At 46.7% G+C, this 22,954-nt stretch overlaps 1 protein-coding gene across 2 annotated transcripts; it reads right to left on the minus strand.

Moving 5' to 3' along the window:
• On the minus strand, positions 1-18,985 carry LOC136580795 (cysteine-rich hydrophobic domain-containing protein 2-like). Of its 2 annotated transcripts, XM_066581652.1 has the most exons (6): positions 18,804-18,985; positions 14,458-14,512; positions 10,730-10,885; positions 8,438-8,494; positions 8,294-8,353; positions 1-6,518 (listed from the first exon to the last, which is right to left on the minus strand). In XM_066581652.1, the coding sequence occupies exons 1-6, from the start codon at positions 18,983-18,985 to the stop codon at positions 6,468-6,470; spliced, it is 561 nt and encodes a 186-aa protein (XP_066437749.1). In that variant the 3' UTR covers positions 1-6,467. The 2 variants fall into 2 exon arrangements, with proteins under 2 accessions (XP_066437749.1, XP_066437750.1); XM_066581653.1 differs by lacking the exon at positions 8,294-8,353.
• Between the last annotated feature and the right edge of the window lie 3,969 nt (positions 18,986-22,954).

The following is a 22,954-nucleotide window of genomic DNA, read 5'->3' on the forward strand; positions in this document are numbered from 1 at the left end:
CGGTGGAGAACAACTAAGGCTGATCGGACAATACTGAGGGTTTGAGTAATGAACCCAACTATGGCATCACTTTCATCATAGCTGCACAGTATACTCAGCCGCTTATCCAAGTGGGATATGGCAGCTATGGACACTGAGAAATATGGTGGGACGGTCAGTGGGGGAATAACGCAGACTAGATCTCCGAGGTGAAGGTAAATAGGTCTGAAGATCTGCAGCAGATACATGTGAGGGAACCGCACTCACAGGTAGCATATATTTTGGCATGCTGCAGATTTTCACTTTCCCAGCAATCCATTACATGGATTTTCACCCTTTGAAATGCAAGGTTCGCATTAAAATCCACACAAAAGATGCTAATTCATAGCAAAGTCCCTGAAGGCTCCCCCACCGTGTCGGGACTCATCCCAACAGGCCCTTGGCATTGAAATAATCCTGAATACTCCGAATGGCTAGAAGTTACAGACTGGGCAGAGAGCTGACCTCCCCCTGCAGGCCCAGCACCACTTATGGTGCACAGGAAGTAGTTATAAGGCTGGGTGCACAAAGGGTGGATTTGCCGCGGAAATCTAGCGGTTTTGCCGCAGCGAAAAAGCTCGAGATTTCCGTGGAATAAGCGCAGCTTCAAAACCCACATAATTTAACCGCAGGTTTTGGAGCGGCTTCGCTGCATGCTTTCCGTTTCGGTTGGCTCTCCCATAGAGAGGGGCGAGGCCGCAAAAAGGGAGGGAAAAAAAAAAAATTCGACATGCTGCATCCCGGGAATCTGTGTTGCAGCGCCGGCTAATGCCAGCTTTGCCGCAACTAATTGTCCGCCCCGCGTGGATGAGGATTTTTGACAAATCTTGTCCACATGGCTGGTTAATCCTGGGATTAGCGGCCTCAGGGAAATTCCGTGGAAAATCCGCCCTGTGTGAACCCAGCCTAAATGTTCAAGAACACTTGGCGGGCAAATCTAAATGTAAACCATGGAAGATATCTGCAGGTTCTAGTAAAGACCCTTTTTTAGCCAATAAGACTTTTGAATGTCTGCACTTTTTCTATTATATTAAACATAAAAAGGGGAAAAAACAAACAACAAAAAAAAAGTTTACACAACTTGAATAAAAGGGCTCGTTATACATTCAGTTTAGTGGTTCAAACATCATGAAAAGGGAAAGTATTGCTTTACTTCTTGTTCAGACAAGCACTTCAGTATCTAACAGTTTTGGGATGCCTATATGAAAAGTGCATACAAACTCCAATGTGTCACACAAGTGGGACTTCCCCATCGGCCATAGCTAAAGATACACATTTTACACTCCGCACGTGGAGAAAAGCTACATACATCATTCACATGTTATCTGGTGCCTTAAGGGGAAACTAAAAAAAAAAAAGGAGGGCGACTTATTGCAGACATTTCATTAGCTCTCCTTCATCTGAATGAGGCCTGCAGTAGTCATATACAGGCACCCGCTGCAGAAACCCCCCCATTCAGGTGGATGGAGCAGACCTTCAGTTGTGGGAACCAATCTGCCACCTAAAAAGATACCCCTAAGGTGTTAGTTGGCTTCATCTCACATGGCACTTCTTACTACTGGTACTGGCATCTACATTTTATGTCTAATCAAGCCGCTGGCATAGCGCTGTCCAGTACGGTACAAACACATGTATTTGTCCAAAAGCACAGAATAGGAGTCACCCCAAAATCTTACTTTAAGGCCGGCTTCGCACGGGCAAGAAAATCGTGCAAGATTTTCCGCTGTGAGACGCACAAATAGGATCTGCATTCTTTTGAATGCATCCACCCCCCTCATTATCAGGAGGCAGTGTGAGTGGCTGTCTCATCGGTGTCCTGCACAGGTGTTATTGGCTCCTCCATTTGGTAGTCAGCTACCTGCATGGTTAGAGGAGGATGCATCTATATGCACTCCTCACCCAGTAAGTAACGGCCATTTTCTGTGATTGTTTTTAATTCTTGATTTCCCCTTCTGTGATGCATTTATATTAGTGTAAGGACCCACTACAACGCAAGGAACCGTGAAGTGGTTAGTGGGCTCATGTATCCTGGCCAACATCCAACCAATGCCTTGCATTTATTATCTATCATTCACATGCAGCGTGGCATTAAGACTCCAGGGGGAGCCCAGGGTGGCAGTACCAATGTGGTTCACTGATGGAAGTGCAGAGCAACCCGCTGAATTATTACGGTGTCATTAATAGGTTGCTGGTCTGCATGGTGAACTACATATATCAGAATGGTCTGGCATCCTGTATCCACTATGTGTGCGAGTGAACACCAAGCATCCACCCTCCTCATTATCAAGAGGCAGTGTGAGTGGTTGTTATATCGGTGTCCTGACAGGTGTTATTCGCTCCTCCATTTGGTGGTCAGCTACCTGCATGGTGAGAGGAGGATGCATCTATATGCACTCCTCACCCAGTAAGTAACGGCCATTTTCTGTGATAGCATTCTTTTGAATGGGGTCATACATATGAGTGACTTTTTTCCCGCATGGCACCGCAATGCTATGCAGGAACCAAATTGCGGCAGGTCCTATTGTGTGCGTGCTCTCGCATCGCGCCGCCCAGTGTTTTTAATGGGACTAGCAGTAGCGTCGCCCCTATGTGCAAGGTGCACGTAATGTGAAGTCTCACATTGAAAACAACCGGAGAAACTCTGTCGCGGGCTGACAGCTGCAGCGGAGGATCCCTGCATCCCCGAAGTGATGCGAGGCTGTTTTCACATGTAAACAGCCTCGCATCTTCAGAGCCTTCACATGGATGGCAAGCATGATATGGGGGTGGGATTCAGGTCCGCATATCGCGCTCGCCCATGTGAAGTTAGCCTTATTCTTTCGTGCCCTGTATGTAGATTGCTTGACAAAGACCGTTTGGGTCGAAACATCGCATATCTGTTTGATATTATGGAGTGACAATAAACCTTCTTGGATGTTTGTAAGGTGGACATGGGTTCCCGAGTGCTGCGCTGCCTTCTTTTGCTGGATTTGCTATTGAAGATCGGTGGGTCAGTAGTCATTTTGTTGCTGGCACCTAATCTACATTCCTCTCCCCCACCGTGTGGATATTTACGTGTGCCGCTGGCTGCTTTCTTTCTTTCCCTCTGCTAATGTCAGTACTTCTTGCACCCATGGGCTGTGCAGCACTCGGCTTGCGTCTCCTGGTGCGTGCGCAGTGAAGGGATGTGTATACACCTCGACTTCACCTCGCTTCACTGCGCACACACATAGGAAGATCCAGATGAGTTGTGACCGGGCATTTACATGCAAGGGGCTGAAGAATAAAATTACTTTGGGGTGACTTATGCTGCGTTTATACAAATACACGTGAGCGATGCATTGAGCATGCTGGAAAGTGCTGTGGTGGCAGTGACTTTGTGGTGACCGTTTAGTAGAGACGGGTATTCTACAAGGATGGATTTTGGATATATAGACTTCTCTGGCACAAAGGGTATTTTGTCTAAAAGATTTCAATGGCACTACTGAAAGCATTACTTGTCTTTAGACCTTAAGGTCTCCTATCTTGGACAAGTGCAAATAATGGCAGCCGCTTCCGCACCCACAGAGGAAGTCACCCAGCTTTCTACAGACCTTCACACAGGTAGAGCAGGGAGAGAGAATAAGATGGTAGATGTAGCAATAGCTACAATCTTCATAGATCAAGATAACGCTTAGGCCCAGTGTCCACGAGGGGATTTGATCTGTGGAATCCGCACGGGTCACCCGCAATTCAAAGTGCCCATGGGGAAACATCGGCATCCGCAACTGAATTTAAGCATGCGGATTTGATTTGCGGAGCGTTTGGTGCGCAAAACAAATCGCAGCGTGCTCCATTTCAGTGCGGATTCTCTGCGGACGGGCTCAATAGAAGTCAATGGGCGTGAATGATCCGCAGTGCATCCGCAAATACAACTGCGGATTTGAAGGGTAAAATCAAATAGGGAGGTGGGGAAAAGGCTGGGAGGTGGGGGTTGCGGAATTTTTCTGCATGGATGATGCGCATCACATCCGTGTACATCTGCGCGGAAAAACCATTACATCCGTAATTTCTCGCAAGAGGTTTCCGCAGATGAAAATCTGCATGTGCAATCCGATCCGCCCGTGGACATGCGATTTACTAAAAAGATGACTCTGGGCGCAACCCGTATACTGTGCTATGTCTAAGACGAGACAATGCATGACACAGGCAGTCTCCCTTTGAATTCCTGAGTCATGCACCGACTCCTCAGTCCCTGCAGTAGGCATATACACAGTATCAGTTATCTGGAGTGTTACTTTAAAGATGTCACATAAGAACAACTCGGGGACTTCTACTTCTATGCATTACAGAGGGAATGCCCTTTTAAAGAAGCGTGCTAAAGGAAGCCTTAATTTGGACTTGTGCATGAAACCATGCTCTCTATGTACCATGGAAATATGGGGAACGAAGGATGCAAAACAAGCTATCCTTTCCCATTTCCAGACACTGTTTAAACTTTTTTTTTTCTAATCCAACTTACTCTTCAATTAAGGGTTTTTTCCCGGACTATGTCTAGTGAATGGGAGAGCTGCAGTACCATTCCTGGCCACTACAACCTGTTTTAGTTCCGGCACGGAGAGGCTACTGCAAGCAGCTGACTGACGAGGGTGTCTGTTGTTGGACCCTCACCAATCTTCATATATTGATAACCTATCCTGAGGCTAGGTCATCAATATTATAGCCCCAGAAAACCCCTTTAACAAAAGGAAAAAAAAAATAATTACATGAATAGTTCATACAGGATACAAAAAAAATGTTTATATGAGCGTGTTCCTCTGCTGCTCTACAGGCTTCTTCCTCACCAAAGTGCCGGCACAGAAGCGGTTTTAACCCTTTCCAATCCAATTTGTATCCTGGTTTTCCTAGGGAGCTTACTCTTTTTCTGCCGTTATACAATAGCGCTATCTGCTGGCTAAAGCCAGTACTGCACGAGGTGACACGTTGGATAGGCTGCGACAGCAGAGCGGCTGGCAATATACAGTAAGAGAACCCTGACGGACGTCTTTCAACATCGGAGCTGTACAGCCTTAAATCATAATGTCTTCAGACGTCAGACAGTGGATTGGAAAGGGTTAAGGAGAGAACTTATAAAAAAAGGTATATTCTCATGGGGCAGATTTGTCGCGGAAATACCTGTAAACTGTCATATTCATCTGCGTGGGCACGATCCGCAGACACAATCCCATGCCAACATAAGGAAGGGATTTGCGGTGGCAGAAATGTGAATACATCTTTAGTGTCTAACACTGAAACTGGTTTGCAGGGGGGCCCAAAACCTTTCTCCAGACGTATTGACCATGACAGTCACAGCAAGTTCTGAAGACCCTTACAGGGCAGAGAGAAGACCTACCTACTAACGCACATTGTTAAGTCAGTTTTCCCCTTACCTTCTCTGACCATCTGATATGGCTTTACCAAAAAATGAGCCTCTGCGTACAAGAGACCAGCAGCACAAAGCGATGCGAAACGTGGTTCGTGTCAACATAAATGAGAGAAATGGTTCATACAATCAGGCGAGCCTGCGTGTTACATTTACAAAACTGATAAGGAATCATTGGCAACATTGTAACAGCTATATTACATTCTGTAAACATATGTATAATACTTGCAGTTCGGAAAAGGCGATATTTACAGGGTTTTTTTGGTTAAATAATCTGTTGCAGTATATATATTTATAGGTATATTTCCTATTTGATGTCGTAAAAACACATCAAATCCGTTAGAATATAAGAAATTATAGCTTGTATACATAGATCCGTCCCGATCCGCATGAAGTCTAATCCTTTCTAAAGAGGCTATGGACTCCGTATGTTAGTCAGGTGGAGATGCTGCATGACCGGCTAGGACAGATGGAGAACAACAAGTGTCCTCTCTGCATTAAAACAAAAAGATTTTTTTTTTTTTTTTTTTTAAAGTTGGCTAAATTTTGCAGCAGTTTCATAATGGAAATGGGCTGAGACCATGAAGTAGGTAAGCGCTAGTGAATCCAAATGTAGGAACAGTAAGGCAACAAGCTAAATTGAAAGCAGCACTAATAATGTACACTCCCTAACTTCAACTGTATACAGGGATGTGTAGTAACGTATATACAGAGCATGTAAACACACACATACGCGACCCCCGGCCGTGCGAGGTGGCGACAGTGACGCAAGCTGCTTGACATGTTTTTTTTTTTCACTGCACGGGGGTAAAATGAAGTGCAAGACAGAAAGCTTCCCTTAACATAAAAAAATAAGTGTGCAAAATTTTGTTCTTTCTACACATAATAAAAAATACCGATCTATTAGGTCACCATACAGCGATACAAAAGACCCCCTTGTGTGTTTTTAAAACACAACTGAAGTACAGTATACCTTTTTTTTTTTTCTTTCCAAGACCATCTAAAAAAGGCACTAAGGGTAGGAATGACAGGTAACAAAAACATGAAATAATGTGGGGACGGGTTCTCTTCAGTCCGGTCGAAAGATAGGATACTTTGGTAAGAATTCTATTAATATGACCTGAAAAATAAATGCATAGAAAGATCGTCAACAAGTAGGTCTACAGATGCACAGAGCAGTGAAATGAGCTTGGAACACAGCGCAAAACTTGTACCACTATACCAATAGGCTCTCTGGTGACCACGGGCCGTTATTTAAAAAGAATCCCTTAAGTGTCGTTAACAGCGGCATTTAAATGTCTCAATCGTAACTGAAATGTCCCCCCACGATGAGGAAGCAGGTTACCATCAGGGTGTCATTACAGCCAGGAAGGGGGGGGGGGGCCTTCTGAAAGACCTTAGGGCTACCATGACTGATTGCCTATTAAGACAAGCAGGTGGAAAGTCTTAATAGAATGTCAGTAAAAATACAGTGTAATGCAATACCATGGTATTGTGGTATTGCATTTTACTGTACAAGCAATCAAATGATTGCAAGTTGAAAAAAGGTTATAAATTTCAAAATGAAAAAAAGGTTATAAATTAGAAAAAATAAAATATTAAAAACACCTCTCCCAGCCATCGTATCAAAATGTAAAAGTAAAATAAAAAAAAAAAAAGAACTAGCATTACTGTGTCCGTAAAGTCCAATTTATTAAAATATCATTTATTAACCCATTTAGAACCAAGCGCTGTAAATTTACAGCGCTTGGTCCCGGGCTTAAAGCCCAGCCGTATGTAAAATTACGGTGGGGTTTAAAGCCTCCTGCTTCCACAACCAATCAGAAGCAGGACGGGTTGTCAGCTGTTAGTAACAGCTGATAACCAGGAGGAGGGAGAAGTGGGTTTTAACCATTTATGCCTCCTCCTTTCTTTAGCGCTCATCGTGCACTGTGTACTATGTACTAAAAAGTGAAAGCGGAAGTGTTTCTTCCACTATGCGAGCCAAGTGGGTCACATGACCGCCGAGATTCCCTGCTACAGTAGAGCTGCAGGGTCCTAGAAGACCCTGATCCACTTTGCCAGTGACTGCTGTCACTACAAGGGGATGTTTCTCCCTGTAACTGGGACTCCTATGGATGCAGCGCCAATAGAAGCTACAGCGGAAAAATGTCAAATAAAACAAAAACACGTGAATCTCCCCTAGAGGTCTTATATGACGTCATGGGGGACATACATAGTAAAAACAATAATTACATACATAAGTTTAAAAAAAAAAAAATAGAATAAAACAATATATACATAAGAAAGAAAATAACCCAAAGCCGACGCCAACCGAAACACTCGCTATATGTGACCCGTAATCCAAAACCATATATATTATACATCAAAACATCCAAAACAAAATGAGGAACCCGTTCCCATACTTTATTTTAGAGTGAATATACTAATTAAAAAAAAATAAAATAAAATAAATTTTATAAAATATATATATAGTTATAGTTAGAAAAAAATTATTTTCTTTTTAACATTTTACCCCAAAATTTAAAAAATATCCATATGTGTCATGGAAAAAAAAAAAAAAAAAGGGCAGTCAAACTACCACATGGGTAAAATCCCTAAAAAGTGTCTGGTGCTTAAGGTACAAAACAGCCTGGTCCTTAAGGGGTTAATCCCGCATGGTGAATGCAGCGATTAAAAAAAATTAAGCAATGCGCTTTTTTGGTCACCCTGTCTCTAAGAAGCAGCTGAACAACAAGAGATTAAAACATTGTACCTCCGCACCAAAAATCGTACCAAAAAAGTCTACAGGTCGCCTCGCAGATAATGAGCGCTCATACAGCGGCATCTACAGCAAATCAAAACTGCGTATGTAAAGGCGGTAACTCTCTCCGCTAGCCGATACATAATACTCACATATTCCATCATATTGTTTGATTCACATTTCCTTCTGCTCAGTTTCCAGTGCAAGCCGAGCTAAAGGGGAAACAAATGAATCATGATATAGGAGACCGCGTCATCTGCATGTTACAAAGTGGATACTCTGTATCCATCACATACCTTGTGATATAACCTGTTATTCTCCCAGTCCAGCAGTTTGTGAATGGATCTTCTTGTCTAGCAGAACAAAACAAAGAGATTAAAAAAAAAAAAGTACATAATATAAAACAGCTCTGGCATGCATTTGTGCATTTATACACTTGGGATTTGTCAAAGGGGTTGTCCAGTAGTGAACTACTGATGGCCTATCCTCAGGACAGGGAATCAATAGCAGATTGATGGTGTACTATTCCCTGAGCCAATGAACTCATGCACTGAGCTGATTTCTGCAGGAAGCAGACAGCTCTGTTCCCACTACAGTGGCCAGGCTTGGTATGGCAGGCATAGATCCCATTGAAATTAATGGGGATTTTCCCTGTAATACGAAGCCAGGCCACTGCAGCGAGAACAGAGCTGTCTGCTTCCTGCAAAAAATAGTTCAGTGCACAAGCACAAGCATACCAACTCAGGAAACAGCTGATTCATGGGGTCTGGGGTAGCAGACTCCCGCTAATCTACAACTAATGGCCTAATAGAAAGGCCAGCAATATTTTTTACAACTAGACAACCTCTTCAACCACAAATCATGAACTGTAGAAACTGTAAAAATTTAACACAAATAAAAAGTCTCTTAAAGGGTTTTTTTTAAATCTCAAAGTGTCACCGAGCAATCAGCTGTATTCTATGGGGAAACCTGCCATACATCTCCTGAAGCTGCTGATTATCTAAAGTGTATTAGGGCATTCAGCAGACAGCAATGTCAGGTACAACTCCACCACAAGTGCTCAGCGGTATTAGTGTATCTTGACGCCACCAGGAAGTCCTTGTGGAGTCAAGATTGACAGTGGGGTGACACCCCCTGTCAGTAATTGGTTGCTTGCCTGTAGGTTCTGGAAGGCCACTAACGCTGCAGCCTGGATGACAGCTGGGACGTAGGAGACAGGAGTCGGCGGCTGGACGCTTGTCCCGTCAGTGGAGCAGCACGTGTGTGGGAGCAGCCGGCAGAAAAAGCAGATGATGCGGGGGCTGGTAGGATGCTGCAGTGAGGGGGCGGCCGACCAGCTGGCGCAGCAGCAGCAGATGCGTGGGCAGCGGAAATATTTGCAGCCGTTTGGGGGTGGATCGCCCGTCACGAAGCAGACAGGCTGCCAGCACGCAGCACTCAGATGCCGGCTGTTTCGCCGGTAGAAGTGATGCACGTCCAGCAGCAACATGGCGGTGAGTGGGTCAGCAGCCGTCTTGGAACAAAGGGCCTGCGTCGGCTGCCGCAACTCCGGCTGGAATCCGGGGACGGGCGGTGAGCTCCAAGTCATCTCTGCAGTGTTTGGCTGGTTACTTCTCACCGTCCGCCTAAGGCACCAGGGCAGCCAGTCATCAATGCACACTGTGCTGCTAGGACATTCGTGTTTGAACCCTATTGGGAGCTAAGGGTGTGACAGGGGCGTTCTCCCTATCAAACCCCTAGCTTCCGGTGGCGTCAAGATACACTAATACCGTGCTCAGCTTCCCTGCAGCACCCCCACAGGAAAAACATTTGCATTGTAGAGTCTTCATTCATATCATTAGATTGCCTGAGTAATGCAAGACAGGACAAGTCTGCCAGAGAGAGACAGACCTGTTTTGCCACTGATGGTCTCTCTGGCCAAGAGAGAAGGATCCCGAACATGAGTCCCCCTATTAACTCAGAATTCTCTATTAGGGTATATGGAAATGGGTTTTCCAAGTTTAAAGGGGTTGTCCCGCGAGACAACCCCGATGCAGGGGTTAAAAAAGAACACCGGACAGCGCTTACCTGAATCCCCGCGCTCCGGTGACTTCTTACTTACCCGGTGAAGATGGCCGCTGGCATCTTCTCCCTCGGTGGACCGCAGGGCTTCTGTGCGGTCCATTGCCGATTCCAGCCTCCTGATTGGCTGGAATCGGCACGTGACGGGGCGGAGCTACACGGAGCCTCATTGAGAAAAGCAGAAGACCCGGACTGCGCAAGCGCGTCTAATTTGGCTATTAGACGGCGAAAATTAGACGGCAACCATGGAGACGAGGACGCCAGCAACGGAACAGGTAAGTGAATAACTTTTGATAACTTCTGTATGGCTCATAATTAATGCACAATGTACATTACAAAGTGCATTAATATGGCCATACAGAAGTGTATAGACCCACTTGCTGCCGCGGGAAAACCCCTTTAACTCCGTAACTGTGATCAGGAAATAAAACGCATAGCAGATATTATCCCTGTCAACTGAATGGTGTGAAAATAGTAAATGTATCCGTCTCTTTAAGATACAGTATCTTCAGGATACAGTTACTTACCCTCTTGTTCAGACATATAACAGGCCACAGACTTAAGCCCAGCGTACAACAGCAGCAGATGCAGCCACATAGCAGCCACTTCACATTGAGAGGGAGGTTCTTCCTCAGGCAAGTGTTCACACGTCCGATGCTGATCTTAAACTCTTCAGGAGCGACCTGCAGCCACAAAGCAGAATTCTTAGAATTGTGCCAATTGTATCTTTCCACACCGGTAGGGCGACAATCCAAAAGGTCCACATTACATCATTTTAATTGTATTCTCTCCTACAAGTCGTACAAGCGGAATCCATGGACATGGCCGTGTTTGGAGGACTTATTGCTAAATGTTATGCTAACGACTAGAACACATTTACGTGCGTATGAAAGGAGAGATGCAATAACATGCGGAACATCAATCACATCATTTCAAAGTTCTCTTCCCAAGTGGAAACCATCAGCCAATCACAGACCAAGAAACACTTCCCCAAGGCCTGTTCAACTCCAGCTCCACAGAGGAGGTATCCAATGAAGAGATTGGTCACAAATGTAATAAATAGCTTTGGGAATTAGGAGAAAAATAGACATTTTTGGGTAACTATATGGCGTTTTCATATGGGTGGAATTAGTCCGCAATTCGCACCCAAATCTGCAGCCTCCGTGCGGATTTTGATGCAAAGTTAAAAATAGTTTAATTCTGCCGCTAATTTCACACCAAAATCCGCGGATTTTGTAGTAGAATTCTGCAGCGGCAGATTAAGCTACTTCTTTTGGTGCGTACTGCGGGCCAATTCTACCCTTAGGCTGCCTTCACACAGACGAGCAAATTGCGTGAGATTTGTGCATTGCGAGACGCACAAATACGAGCCCCAATCTTTTGAATGGGGTCAGACACACGAGTGATGTTTTCCCACATGGCACCGCAATGTGATGCAGGAAACAAATCGTGGCATGTTCTATCTCTGTGCGTGCTCTCACATCACAGCGGCCATTGTTGTCAATGGGGCTGGCGGCAGCATGCCAGGTACATGCAATGCGAGGTCTCCCATTGAAAACAGTGGGACAAACTTTGCGATCCTACACCATGGCTAACAGCCGCGGCGGGGGATTCCCTTTATCCCTGAAGTGGATTCAGATGATGGCGCACACAACGTGGGGCCCCATATCACGCTCGGCTATGTGAAATTAGCCTTAGGGGCCTTTTATACAGAACGATTATTTGTTCAAAAAGAGCGAAAATACATGATAATCGTTCAGTGTAAACACGGCAACAACCGAACAATTATTAGTTTGCTTATCGTGCATGCGTGTTCTATTGAGCGAGTTTCACACGTGATAGAGGATCAGAAGTGCTTCCCATTGATTTCAATGGGGAAACCTCGCATCACACGGCATGGGGGAGCTCGGCGATGCATTCAAGGTCCCAATGAAATCAATGGGCGACGCGTTCGAGGAACACGCAAAGACAGGGCATGCCACGATTTTTGCCCGCATTGCTCATGTGTATGACCCCATTCAAAAAAATGAAATTCAGATTCCGCGAGATGTGTGTGTCCCGCAGCGCACAAATCTTGCCCGTGTGAAAGCCGCCATATACAGCCAAAGTACTGCAAATAAAACACCAAGGCTAGAAAAACCCCAAAACAAGACAGTAGGGGAGGGTTCGCTTTGCTACGTCACGTTTCTACATTTGTTCCCCTCCAATTTAAGTAAGAGAAGAGCTTTTCATTCTGGTTGTATTTGTCTACCATGAAAAGCAGGATTATTTCCTTCAGGCTTCTGTAAATGAGGGCCATAATACTTTATGGCAGGATACAGCCAGGGCAGCAAACAGAAACACTAAGCAAATCCCAGCAGGCACAGCGAGCCCTCAAAAACCTCAAGAGGCCATTATGACCCCATCAATCAGCGGGGACACTTTATGACTTACACTCCGACACTACAAGCTGCTCGCTCAATACAATGCCTTATTGTTGGAGGCATTGGAAGAGGAAGCGGCTTTGTCTCCCTCTAGGGCCAGAGCCCTCCGTTCGTACCTGAAGGGTGTACAGGCCATGAAACCAACATTTCAACAGAAGACCATGACATTTGCCACTGTGCATTCATACATCTTGGTTAGAGATGAGCGAGCGTACTCGGAAAAGCACTACTCGCTCGAGTAATTTGCTTTATCCGAGTATCGCTGTGCTCGTCCCTGAAGATTCGGGTGCCGCTGCGGCTGACAGGTGAGTCGCAGCGGGGAGCAGGGGAGAGCGGGAAAGAAAGATCTCCCCTCCGTTCCTCCCCGCTCTCCCCTGCAGCTCCCCGCTCCGTGCCGGCACCCGAATCTTCAGACCCGAGCACAGCGATACTCGGATAAAGCAAATTACTCGAGCGAGTAGTGCTTTTCCGAGTACGCTCGCTCATCTCTAATCTTGGTGTATTGGTTGTTTCTAACTTTATCCCTCCATGTACGAAAGTGCGGTAGACTAAGTTTCCTATACAATATTTTAGTAAATGCTCACCATCTGTCATACGCCTACGGGCACACTGGGTGCATGGAACCCTATGAATATACCCATGTCAAATGTGCTTGCATCATAAGTTGTGAAACGCGTCAGTTCTACAAACTAGATACGTTGCATTCCTTCAATTACAAAAAAAATGACAAAGCGAAATGGTTGTAGGGCCGTATACGGATCGCCCCGATGGACTCTATACAATATGGTGCCTACGGCCGGCTGTAACTACATGTTCTTCCACTTGTATGTAATGATCGTACGAAGAGTTGATTTTTCATACAGAATCAGCTAAAAAACAAATTGTATCACCACAAAATCCTGCAGGTAATCCTTCCAGAGAGACGGGCGCAGAGCTGTTCCCAAGCCCTGTGAGAGAGCAGACGGACACTTCTGTAGAGAACTCACAGTTCTTGGTACTAAGGACCTATTTCGACGGCCGAGTTGCACCAGAGATTCTTTGGCGCAACTTGCATCGGACAACAGAAAGACACAATGCCTACGGTCAGCGGACGATGAGAATAGGACTTGGTGCGTCAACCAGAATGACATGAAAGGTGTTCAATGTGGACACAGCAGATGACAAGTTGGTCGTCCAGTTCTGCTTAAAGTGTCCCGGCACGTCCTCCATTAGCGATTTCACTGCAGCGGAGATGCCTTCTTACAGCTCGCCTAGGGTCACCAATTGTGCCCACATCCAACATCTGTAAAGGGCACTAGAAATGTAGTTCTATCTTTTCATGTCAGTCTGGCTGTTGTATGCATTCAGGGATGAAGAGATCTGCTTTACTGTCACACCATTCTCTTTGAACCGCCCCGCACATAGTAGAACCGTTGGGTGTTCAGGCCGTAGCAGGCACTAAAATGCAGCCATACTAAGACTGAGGAACCACTCTGAAGGTGGCCATACACATTAGACGAAGGCAACTGAACCCACCAGCTTCAGGGGGACTAACGTATCATCCAGTCTGTAGAAAGATGTTCAGGCGCTTTACCAGATCAGGCATACTGAAGCTCAACATGCCCAATCCTTGCTTTTCACAGTAGCTTATACCCTTTCTCCAATGAATGTTCGTCTGGACCGACGTGTATACGGGGAGGATGGGAAGAACAGCCAACGACTACTGAATGTATGCGACTATATAAACACTAGATAGAAGTGGAGCGGCTGAACCAGGCAGTTCTGGTACAACATATTGCTGGTTTCTCCGGTTATAGAGGACACTTATCTTTGGGAGATAGAAATAATCTTACCTTTCCTGTTAAGACGGAGGGGAATTCTGCATCAAACTTGTTGCTTAGACCAAATCTACAGGAAGAAGACAGACACAGGAGTTGTGAGCAGTTAGAACCGATTCATGGGGTTCATCCACAGGAGATCCAAACATGCAGCCTATTACTGCGCAAATCTCTATATCTAACCGGCGTGAACCGCGCTGCATTTACCCTTTGACCCCGACTCCTATGTGTTCCCCTCTTTCCAGCTACTCCATTGTTAATGTCTTTGTGGCGACTCACCGGCTACATGAGGAACACTCTGACCATGTTTCATTAGGCTAAGGGTTCTGAATGGTTCTTGAGCGCCGTGGCTCAGCCAATCAGAGCCAGCACTTCCAGGAGGTGGGGCTTTTGAATCTCCAAACCAGGAAGCGCTGCGGGAAAACTTCAAGCAAGACTGCCGCAGCTTCAGGGGAGAGGCGTGGGGGGGAAGCGGACAGTGCCTGTTAGGTGATGTATTTGTTTTTTTTTTTAATGCAGCTAGGGCTTATTTTAGGGCTTTTACAGTAGGATGTCTGCGTTTTCATGCGATGCAACACATAGAAAGGCTCTATAGGGAAACATGGGCTACAAAATATTGCAAATCGCGGCAAGATTTAGCAACCTGCGATTTGTTTTTCTTGCAATGTAGCAGCCTACAAAACCTCGCTAAAGTGAAGGAACCCATTGGAAAGCACGGGCTCCACATACATGCGATTTGTAGCGCAGTCCATCACGAGAAAAATCACACGATTTAGTCATCCGTGTGAAACCGGCTTTATGTAAAAATAAAAAAAGAAGAAAGCATCCTCACCTCCTTCAGCAGCTTACAGTCCAGCGCCAAAGTTCAGATGCCTGTTGCTAGGAACCCGGTTGTGCATGTGCCCACTCAGCCAGTCACAGGCTTCAGAGGGCACACTGCATAACTGGCTTCTTCCGACTTCCTAATGGCAGGCACCGAGACCCCAGCGCTGGATCGGGAGCCACTAAAGTAGGGGAGTATGCCTTTCTTCTTTATGTTACCCAATTCTAAACCTCTCGCAAAATCCCTTTCGGGTGCAATGGAAGCCGGGCGGGCTGCAGAGTCCGTGTTACTGTCTAGCGACGGTGCGGAATAATCTGTACTGCGCATGTGCACCAGCAATACAGAGTATGAAGAATCCGGACAGGTCTACAACAACCGGGAACAAGGTGGGATTCCGCTGCATGATCCGCATGCATGCGCCTAAGAGAGATATAAAAAGAAGCACCGATTCGACTCCTGGCAAAAACCGAAAATCCATGACTAGTCAGAAAATTCCATGACATTTTTCAGGTATTCCATGACTAATCAAATTCCAGGTTTTCCACGTATGAACCCTGCAAAGGGATCAGTAATAACCAGTTGTTATCGGAGTTCTACATTTCCAGGAGGAATAACAGAGCAACTGCACAATGCAGAGTTCTAAGAAAAAATACTCAGAACTGTTTATTTACTGTAATGGAAACACAAGTATTTATTAAAACTGACATCAAGGTAACATAGTAACATAGTTCGTTAGGCCGAACTAAGACAATGTCCATCTAGCCCAGCCTGTTTATCCTCCTATGTTGTTGATCCAGAGGAAGGCAAAAAACCCCAAGAGGCAGGAGCCAATTAGCCCTTTTGGGGGAAAAAAATTCCATCCCGATCCCTAAGGTTAGTAGTCGAATTGTACCTACGATGCCACGATCGCACTGATAGTGCTTGATGACGTGGCAGAGGGCTGACGGCATCACAGAGGGAGCGACCCACCTCTGTGAACCCTTTACATGCCGCATTCAATATTGATCACCACAGGTAAGGCGTTAAGAGCAGGGATCAGTGTTCTCACCGATCCCCGCTGTTGCAGTGGGACGACACCTGTCAGTCACAGCCGGATCAGCTTCTGAGACTGCGCCACCTATAGGAGGCGAGAATGGCTTCCAACCCAGAATGTACTGGGGTGTGAAGGGGTTAATAGATGTATAATTAGACTCTTGTCAATTTGACTGCCTACATATTGCGTAACTCTATACGTTGTATTACAGTGCGTTCACACCTAGCGGATTTGGTGCAGATTTTGCTATGGATCCGCACCCACATCCGCCACGTGTGAACGCGCCCTCTGACCCGTTTCAGACAAGTGTATTATAACGCATCCGTAATGCGAAGGACATAACCGGACGGCAGCAGTATTCACCTCCGGATTGTTTTTATGTTCTACTGATCCGTATCTGTCCTGCAGAAAATGATAACAGGAAGGAAGCAGAAACGCAGATAATAAAAACCGTGACGAATACATCCCTGTGAAGAGATCCGCAGAGTCACATGACGGACCCCAAAACACGGACTGTAGACAAAGCTGATATACACTGGTGTAGAGCCGGTCTTGTACCGCACATTACGGGACTCGGGGTGCGCCATTCTCATGACCCCTCAGACCCCAAGCCATCATACAGCTATCCCTTACAGACCTGTGTCACCTATAGAGACGGCCATACGTCACACAGAGGGCCTGCAGGCCGAATCTGGCCCAACACTTCTGCTCTGACCTAATGGCTGATACGTGGATAACCCCTGTACCGAGGTGAGAGGTCAGCAGGCACAGACTGAGCAGTGGCTGCCTGACCGGGGGGGGGGGGGGGGGGGGGGGTACAGGCGGGGTGAGAGGAATAGCTGTAGGGGTGCTGCCTGGGGGGGGGGGGGGGGGGGTGCTATTTACCTCAGACCAGGTAGCCCCCCTGGGACTACTATGGGGATAACTATTACTACTACTACTACCACGGGGGTCATTACTACTACTACTAGGGTCACCCCGGGTGTCACTTCTACTACTGCTGCTAGGGCCACCACGGGGGTCATTACTGCAAGGGCCACCACGGGGGTCATTACTGCAAGGGCCACCACGGGGGTCATTACTGCTACTGCTAGGGCCACCACGGGGGTCATTACTGCTACTGCTAGGGCCACCACGGGGGTCATTACTGCTACTGCTAGGGCCACCACGGGGGTCATTACTGCTAGGGTCACCACGGGGGTCATTACTGCTAGGGTCACCACGGGGGTCATTACTGCTAGGGTCACCACGGGGGTCATTACTGCTAGGGTCACCACGGGGGTCATTACTGCTAGGGTCACCACGGGGGTCATTACTGCTAGGGTCACCATGGGGGTCATTACTACTACTACTATTAGTAGGGCCACCAGGGGGGCCACCGTTACTGCTACTAGCAGGGCCACCAGGGGGGCCATTATTACTACTGCTAGGGGGGCCACCAGGGGGGCCATTATTACTACTGCTAGGGGGGCCACCAGGGGGGCCATTATTACTACTGCTAGGGGGGCCACCAGGGGGGGCCATTATTACTACTGCTAGGGGGGCCACCAGGGGGGGGCCATTATTATTACTGCTAGGGGGGCCACCAGGGGGGGCCATTATTACTACTGCTAGGGGGGCCACCAGGGGGGGCCATTATTACTACTGCTAGGGGGGCCACCAGGGGGGCCATTATTACTACTGCTAGGGGGGCCACCAGGGGGGCCATTATTATTACTATTGCTACTAGGGCCACCACAGGGGTCATTACTACTACTTCTAGTAGGGCCACCCGGGGGGGGCCACCATTACTACTGCTACTAGTAGGGCCACTATTACTACTGCTAGGGGGGCCACCAGGGGGGCCATTATTACTACTGCTACTAGTAGGGCCACTATTACTACTGCTACTGGGGGCCACCAGGGGGGCCATTATTACTATAATAGCGTCCGTCCGTTCGTGTTTTTCGGCCGCTCTGTGTTTTCATCTGAACACGCTGTGAATTTGCACACGCAAATATAATTCCTCCGACCTGCTGAGAAGGGCGCAAACACACAGCGACTCCGCGGCTTCCTGCACATTGGCGCCCGCCGTGCCCTTCAGCGGCCGGATGATGCAGTAAAGTCAGTCACGCGATTGCGGAGAAAAAAAATACGCCGTGAACAAAACTATTTAAATCAATGCGCCGCGCCAATCTTCTGATGTGAGCGTGCCGGTACCACACGAGTACAGCGGCCCGCAGGGCCGGCACTAAATACCGCAAGGAAACGTCCTTCACAAGAGACGTTACTATCCGGTAAACCGGCGCAGAGCAGACGGCCACCATTACAGTCAGCGCCGTCCGCTTGGCCATAAAACGGGGGCTTAACGGACGCGGCTGCGAACACGGCCTCATACGGTGAGAGATCCCACACTGCACCACTTATAGAAACAACAACCCCTATAGGAGGCTGCTATAGGGGCCCCGGTCACGTGACGTCACCACAGCAGTATATAGACGCAGGCCTGCTGCACTCGTCTCTTACACGGTAATATGTCCGGCTCCCCTCACCACCACCGGATCCGGGGCGTATCTAAGCAGGTGCTCCTCGTCCACCACCCGGCCGCCGCCACCGCCGCTCTCCCGGTCCTCGCCCTCCTCCTCCTCTTCTTCATCTAACTCGTAAATGGTATCAAAGTCCGCCATGTTGGGTAGCAAGACGCTCATGACGTCACCACAACACGGAGCGGGGGGAGCGCGGGCGCGTCACGTGACAGCGGCAGGGGGCGGGGCTGCCTGAGGCGATGGAGTTGTGAGGGAAACCTCAGCGCGGCCTCTCGCTTTACGGCTTCTTCTTGCAGCTTTAGGAAGTTTATTTCTTGACACTGCTATTTGGAGAAGTGGAATCACACAGATGTCTTCTGTACAGAAATATTTGTGGCTTGCTTTTCATACTTTTTTAACAAACATTTTTGGTGTTTACGTTGTTCTCTATGGGCGCAAAATCAATAACGCCCCTATGCAGTGTTATGGGATGCGAGTCGGATGGCTTCCATTGACTTCAATAGAGGCCGTCCGTGCAAAATCCGCAGCAAAATAGAGCGTGCTACAAGTTTTTCTCCGCCCGCGGAATATGCAATTGTGAGCAGAAAAGCTCACGGCGTGGCAATCTCTTTTCATACCGCGCAGGCGCCGACACCCAGCGACAACAGCGCCGATCAGCGGCATTTAAATCCCCCAACCGTACCCCCCCCCCCCCCCCTGCAATGAGATCGCAGGGAGCCGTGCGGGTGTCATGGCAGCCAGGGGGCTTCTGAAAGGCACTAGGGTTTTCTTGCTAGAATGCCTATCAAGCCGTCCCCATGGGGTGGCCTGATAGACTGCCTGCCCCATCGCAGTATGATGTAATGCTATGCAGGCGCAATTAAAGCATTGCAAGTTGTGGCCCCATAGGGGGGCTAAAAAAAGGAAAAATAAGGACAATAAAGTTTTACTAATTATTTAAAACTAAAAGAAAATAATAAAAGTAAAAAAAAACCTTTTGCCGTAATTACAATAAAATCACCTAAATCATAGAACAAAAATACATATTTGGTATCGCCGCGTCTGTAAAAGTCCGATCTATCAAAATAATGCATTATTTACCCCGCAAGATGAATGTCGTCAGAAAGAAAAGAAAATAATGCCAGAAATACACGATCAAAAAGTCGTACGTACTCCAAAATGGTACCAACGAGAACTACAGGACAAAACGTGAGCCCTCGCACAACCATGTCGACGGGAAAATAAATAAGGTATTGCGCGCACAAGATGGCAGCAGGAGATAAATAAAATTAAATCTTAAAAAAAAAAAAAGTAGTACAGCAAAAAAAAACCAAAAACTATACAAGTTTGGTATCGTAGTAATCGTACGGACCCGTAGAATAAAGTTATCATGTTTGATTTTTGTTGCAGTTTGTGTGCCGTAGGAAAACAAGACGCACCGAAAGATGGCGGAATGTCGTTTTTTGTTTTCATTTTAATCCACTTAGAATTTTTTTTAGTTCCAAAAACTTTATATTGAAATTTTATACAATTTTTGTTACAGGCAGAGCTGCAGATTTACATATTGGTACTACATCTAGTCGGCTAGCACCCCAATCTAGTAGAATCGTGGGACCCTCCTCCCTGCGTTCCCCTACTACATATCTGCACCACTTTAGTTAAGGAGGCAAGCATCCGGGGCGGCCCTGGGATAGCCACAGACATGGCCCAGGGCAGCCAGGTCCTAAGGAAACTCTCCATGCAGTCTTCCCTCATGGCGGACAGCTTCTCGTACAACATCATTTTGGAGATTCGGGCTAAAATTGGTTCCATATGGAGAGAAGACGATGGCCACTGGGATGTGATATAGACCCTCGCCGCCATGCAAATATATTGTGAGAGTTTGTGCTGTTGGTTACTGTAGCCTGTAGGTTTATCCACCAGGAGGCAAGCCGATGGGATAAGGGGGGATGTTTTACCCAGGACTCTAAATATCAGGTGGGCCACCTGTCTCCAGAGGGCCTTCACTGATGGGCACGTTCACCATATGTGAGAGACTGTACCCAAAGCCCACTTAGGTTTTTTTTTAAAGTTTTTCAGTACATTATATGGTATATTAATTAGCACCATTAAAAAATACAACTTGTCCCGCAGAAAACAACAAGTCCTCATACAGCGACGTCGATGGATAAATAAAGGAGTTACGATTTTTTAAAAGAGGAGGGGGGGGGGGAATGAAAATGGGAAAAAAAAGGGTTAATAACCCTCTTCTGCTTTCTATGACTGACCAGTTACCCACTTACACACATTCTCGCCCAGACCAAACATTCTAATTTTATATACCAACCTTTTATGCGGCACAGTATCAAACGCTTTGGAGAAGTCCAGATATACAAGATCCAGTGACTCTCCCCAGTTCAGACTAGAACTTACCTCCTCGTAGAAGCTGCTCAGGGTGGTTTGACAGGAGCAATCCCCCATTGGTATTTATAATGAGGACTCCTCGGTTCAGGTGAAACCATATAGTGGTTTACCATATAAAATCAGCATTGCTGGGGCAGATGTCACCCTGATGTAACATTAGCGCGAGGGTTAGTTGAGTTACTGATTTGACATATTAAAAAAGTTGCCCCTATAGGAGAATTAGTTCTCAGAATGAATCTGACCTGGCAATATACCTGTGTGCCTGAGGTGCTCAGCCAATCACAGGCAGCTCTCGCCCGTCATTCATTTGGCGAGAGCTGCCTGTGATTGGCTGAGCACGTCAGCCAATCACAAACAGCTCTTTCAGCAGGCGGGGATTTTAAATCCCCACCTGCTGATAGATCGACACCACAGTGCAGGGGACAGCTGGAGAAGACGTGGCTGAGCCCCGGCAGCCGAAGGGAGGTAAGTTTGTTTTTTTTTGTTTTTTAAACCCCTTTTACTTGATTTTCAGGGAAGGGCTTATATTTAAATCCCTTCCCTGAAATCAATTGCCTGCAGCAGAGTCCTCTACTGCAGCTGACATGTGTGAGAGCTGCTGTAGAGAATTGAAGAATTCCTCTGCTGCATCTGTCACAGATGTGGCAGGTGCAGCAGCAGGGAATTCTTTTTACTAGCGGGGATGAAGGAGCCCCGCGGGGGTTGCGGCAGCGGCGGACGGGTAAGTAAGTATATATATATATATATATATATATATATATATATTTTTTTTTTTTTTTTACACTAAAACTTTTCTTTTTCAGGGAAGGGCCTATATGTAAAGCCCCTCCCTGAAAAAGAATGCAGGGGTGCCGGCAGAGCATTGTTTTCAATGGAGCCGCCGTCAGCAGCCGGGGCTCCATTGAAAACAATGCACGGACCTGCATTCACGCGTGTTTTTGCACGTACATGGGTGCGCACCTATGTACGCGCAAAAACACGCTCGTGTGAAGCCACCCTTAGATTGTATTTACAGCATTCACTATGCAAGATAAATAACATATTTTCATTGTCTGGCTCACTACATATGAAGTAATACCTATTATGTTGCTTTTTTTAAATCTTATTTTGTATTTTATCCATTTAAGATGAGTTTCTCCATTCTTAGCTGTTAGAGCAGGAGCCTGGCTGTCAATGCTCGAGAACCAATCAGAGCCAGCACTTCCTGGAGCCCCCTGACCAGGAAACGATAGCTGAAGACTACAAGCAAGTGCGGAGAAGCTGCCGGAGGAGAAGTGCGGTGGAGCGGACAGCGCCTGTTAGGTAATGTATTTGGTTTCTTTTTGTTTGTTTTTTTAATGCAGCTAGGGCTAATTTTAGGGGAAACAGTGGTACTTCCTACTGTAAAAGTTGTATCGCATCACACAAAAAGTGTGATTTCGTGCAATGCAACACGAAGGAAGGCTCAATAGTCAAACAGACTACAAAACATAGCAAATCGCGGCAATTTTCAGCATGCCAGGATTTTGTTTTCTTGCAATGTAGCAGCCTACAAAACATCGCTAATGTGAAAGAACCCACTGGAAAGCACAGGCTTCACATACATGTGATTTGTAGCACCGATGCATTGTGAGAAAATTGCGCGATTTTGACGCCTGTGTGAAAGCGGCCTACAGCCCATTAGTGAGATCAGTTAAAAGATGTATTGCAGTCACTAACAACCCCCTTCTATGTCAGTGTAAAAACCTTTTTTCCTCCAGACATAGAGCG

Source organism: Eleutherodactylus coqui, chromosome 10 (assembly GCF_035609145.1).
Source record: "Eleutherodactylus coqui strain aEleCoq1 chromosome 10, aEleCoq1.hap1, whole genome shotgun sequence".
NCBI classification, from domain to species: domain Eukaryota; kingdom Metazoa; phylum Chordata; class Amphibia; order Anura; family Eleutherodactylidae; genus Eleutherodactylus; species Eleutherodactylus coqui.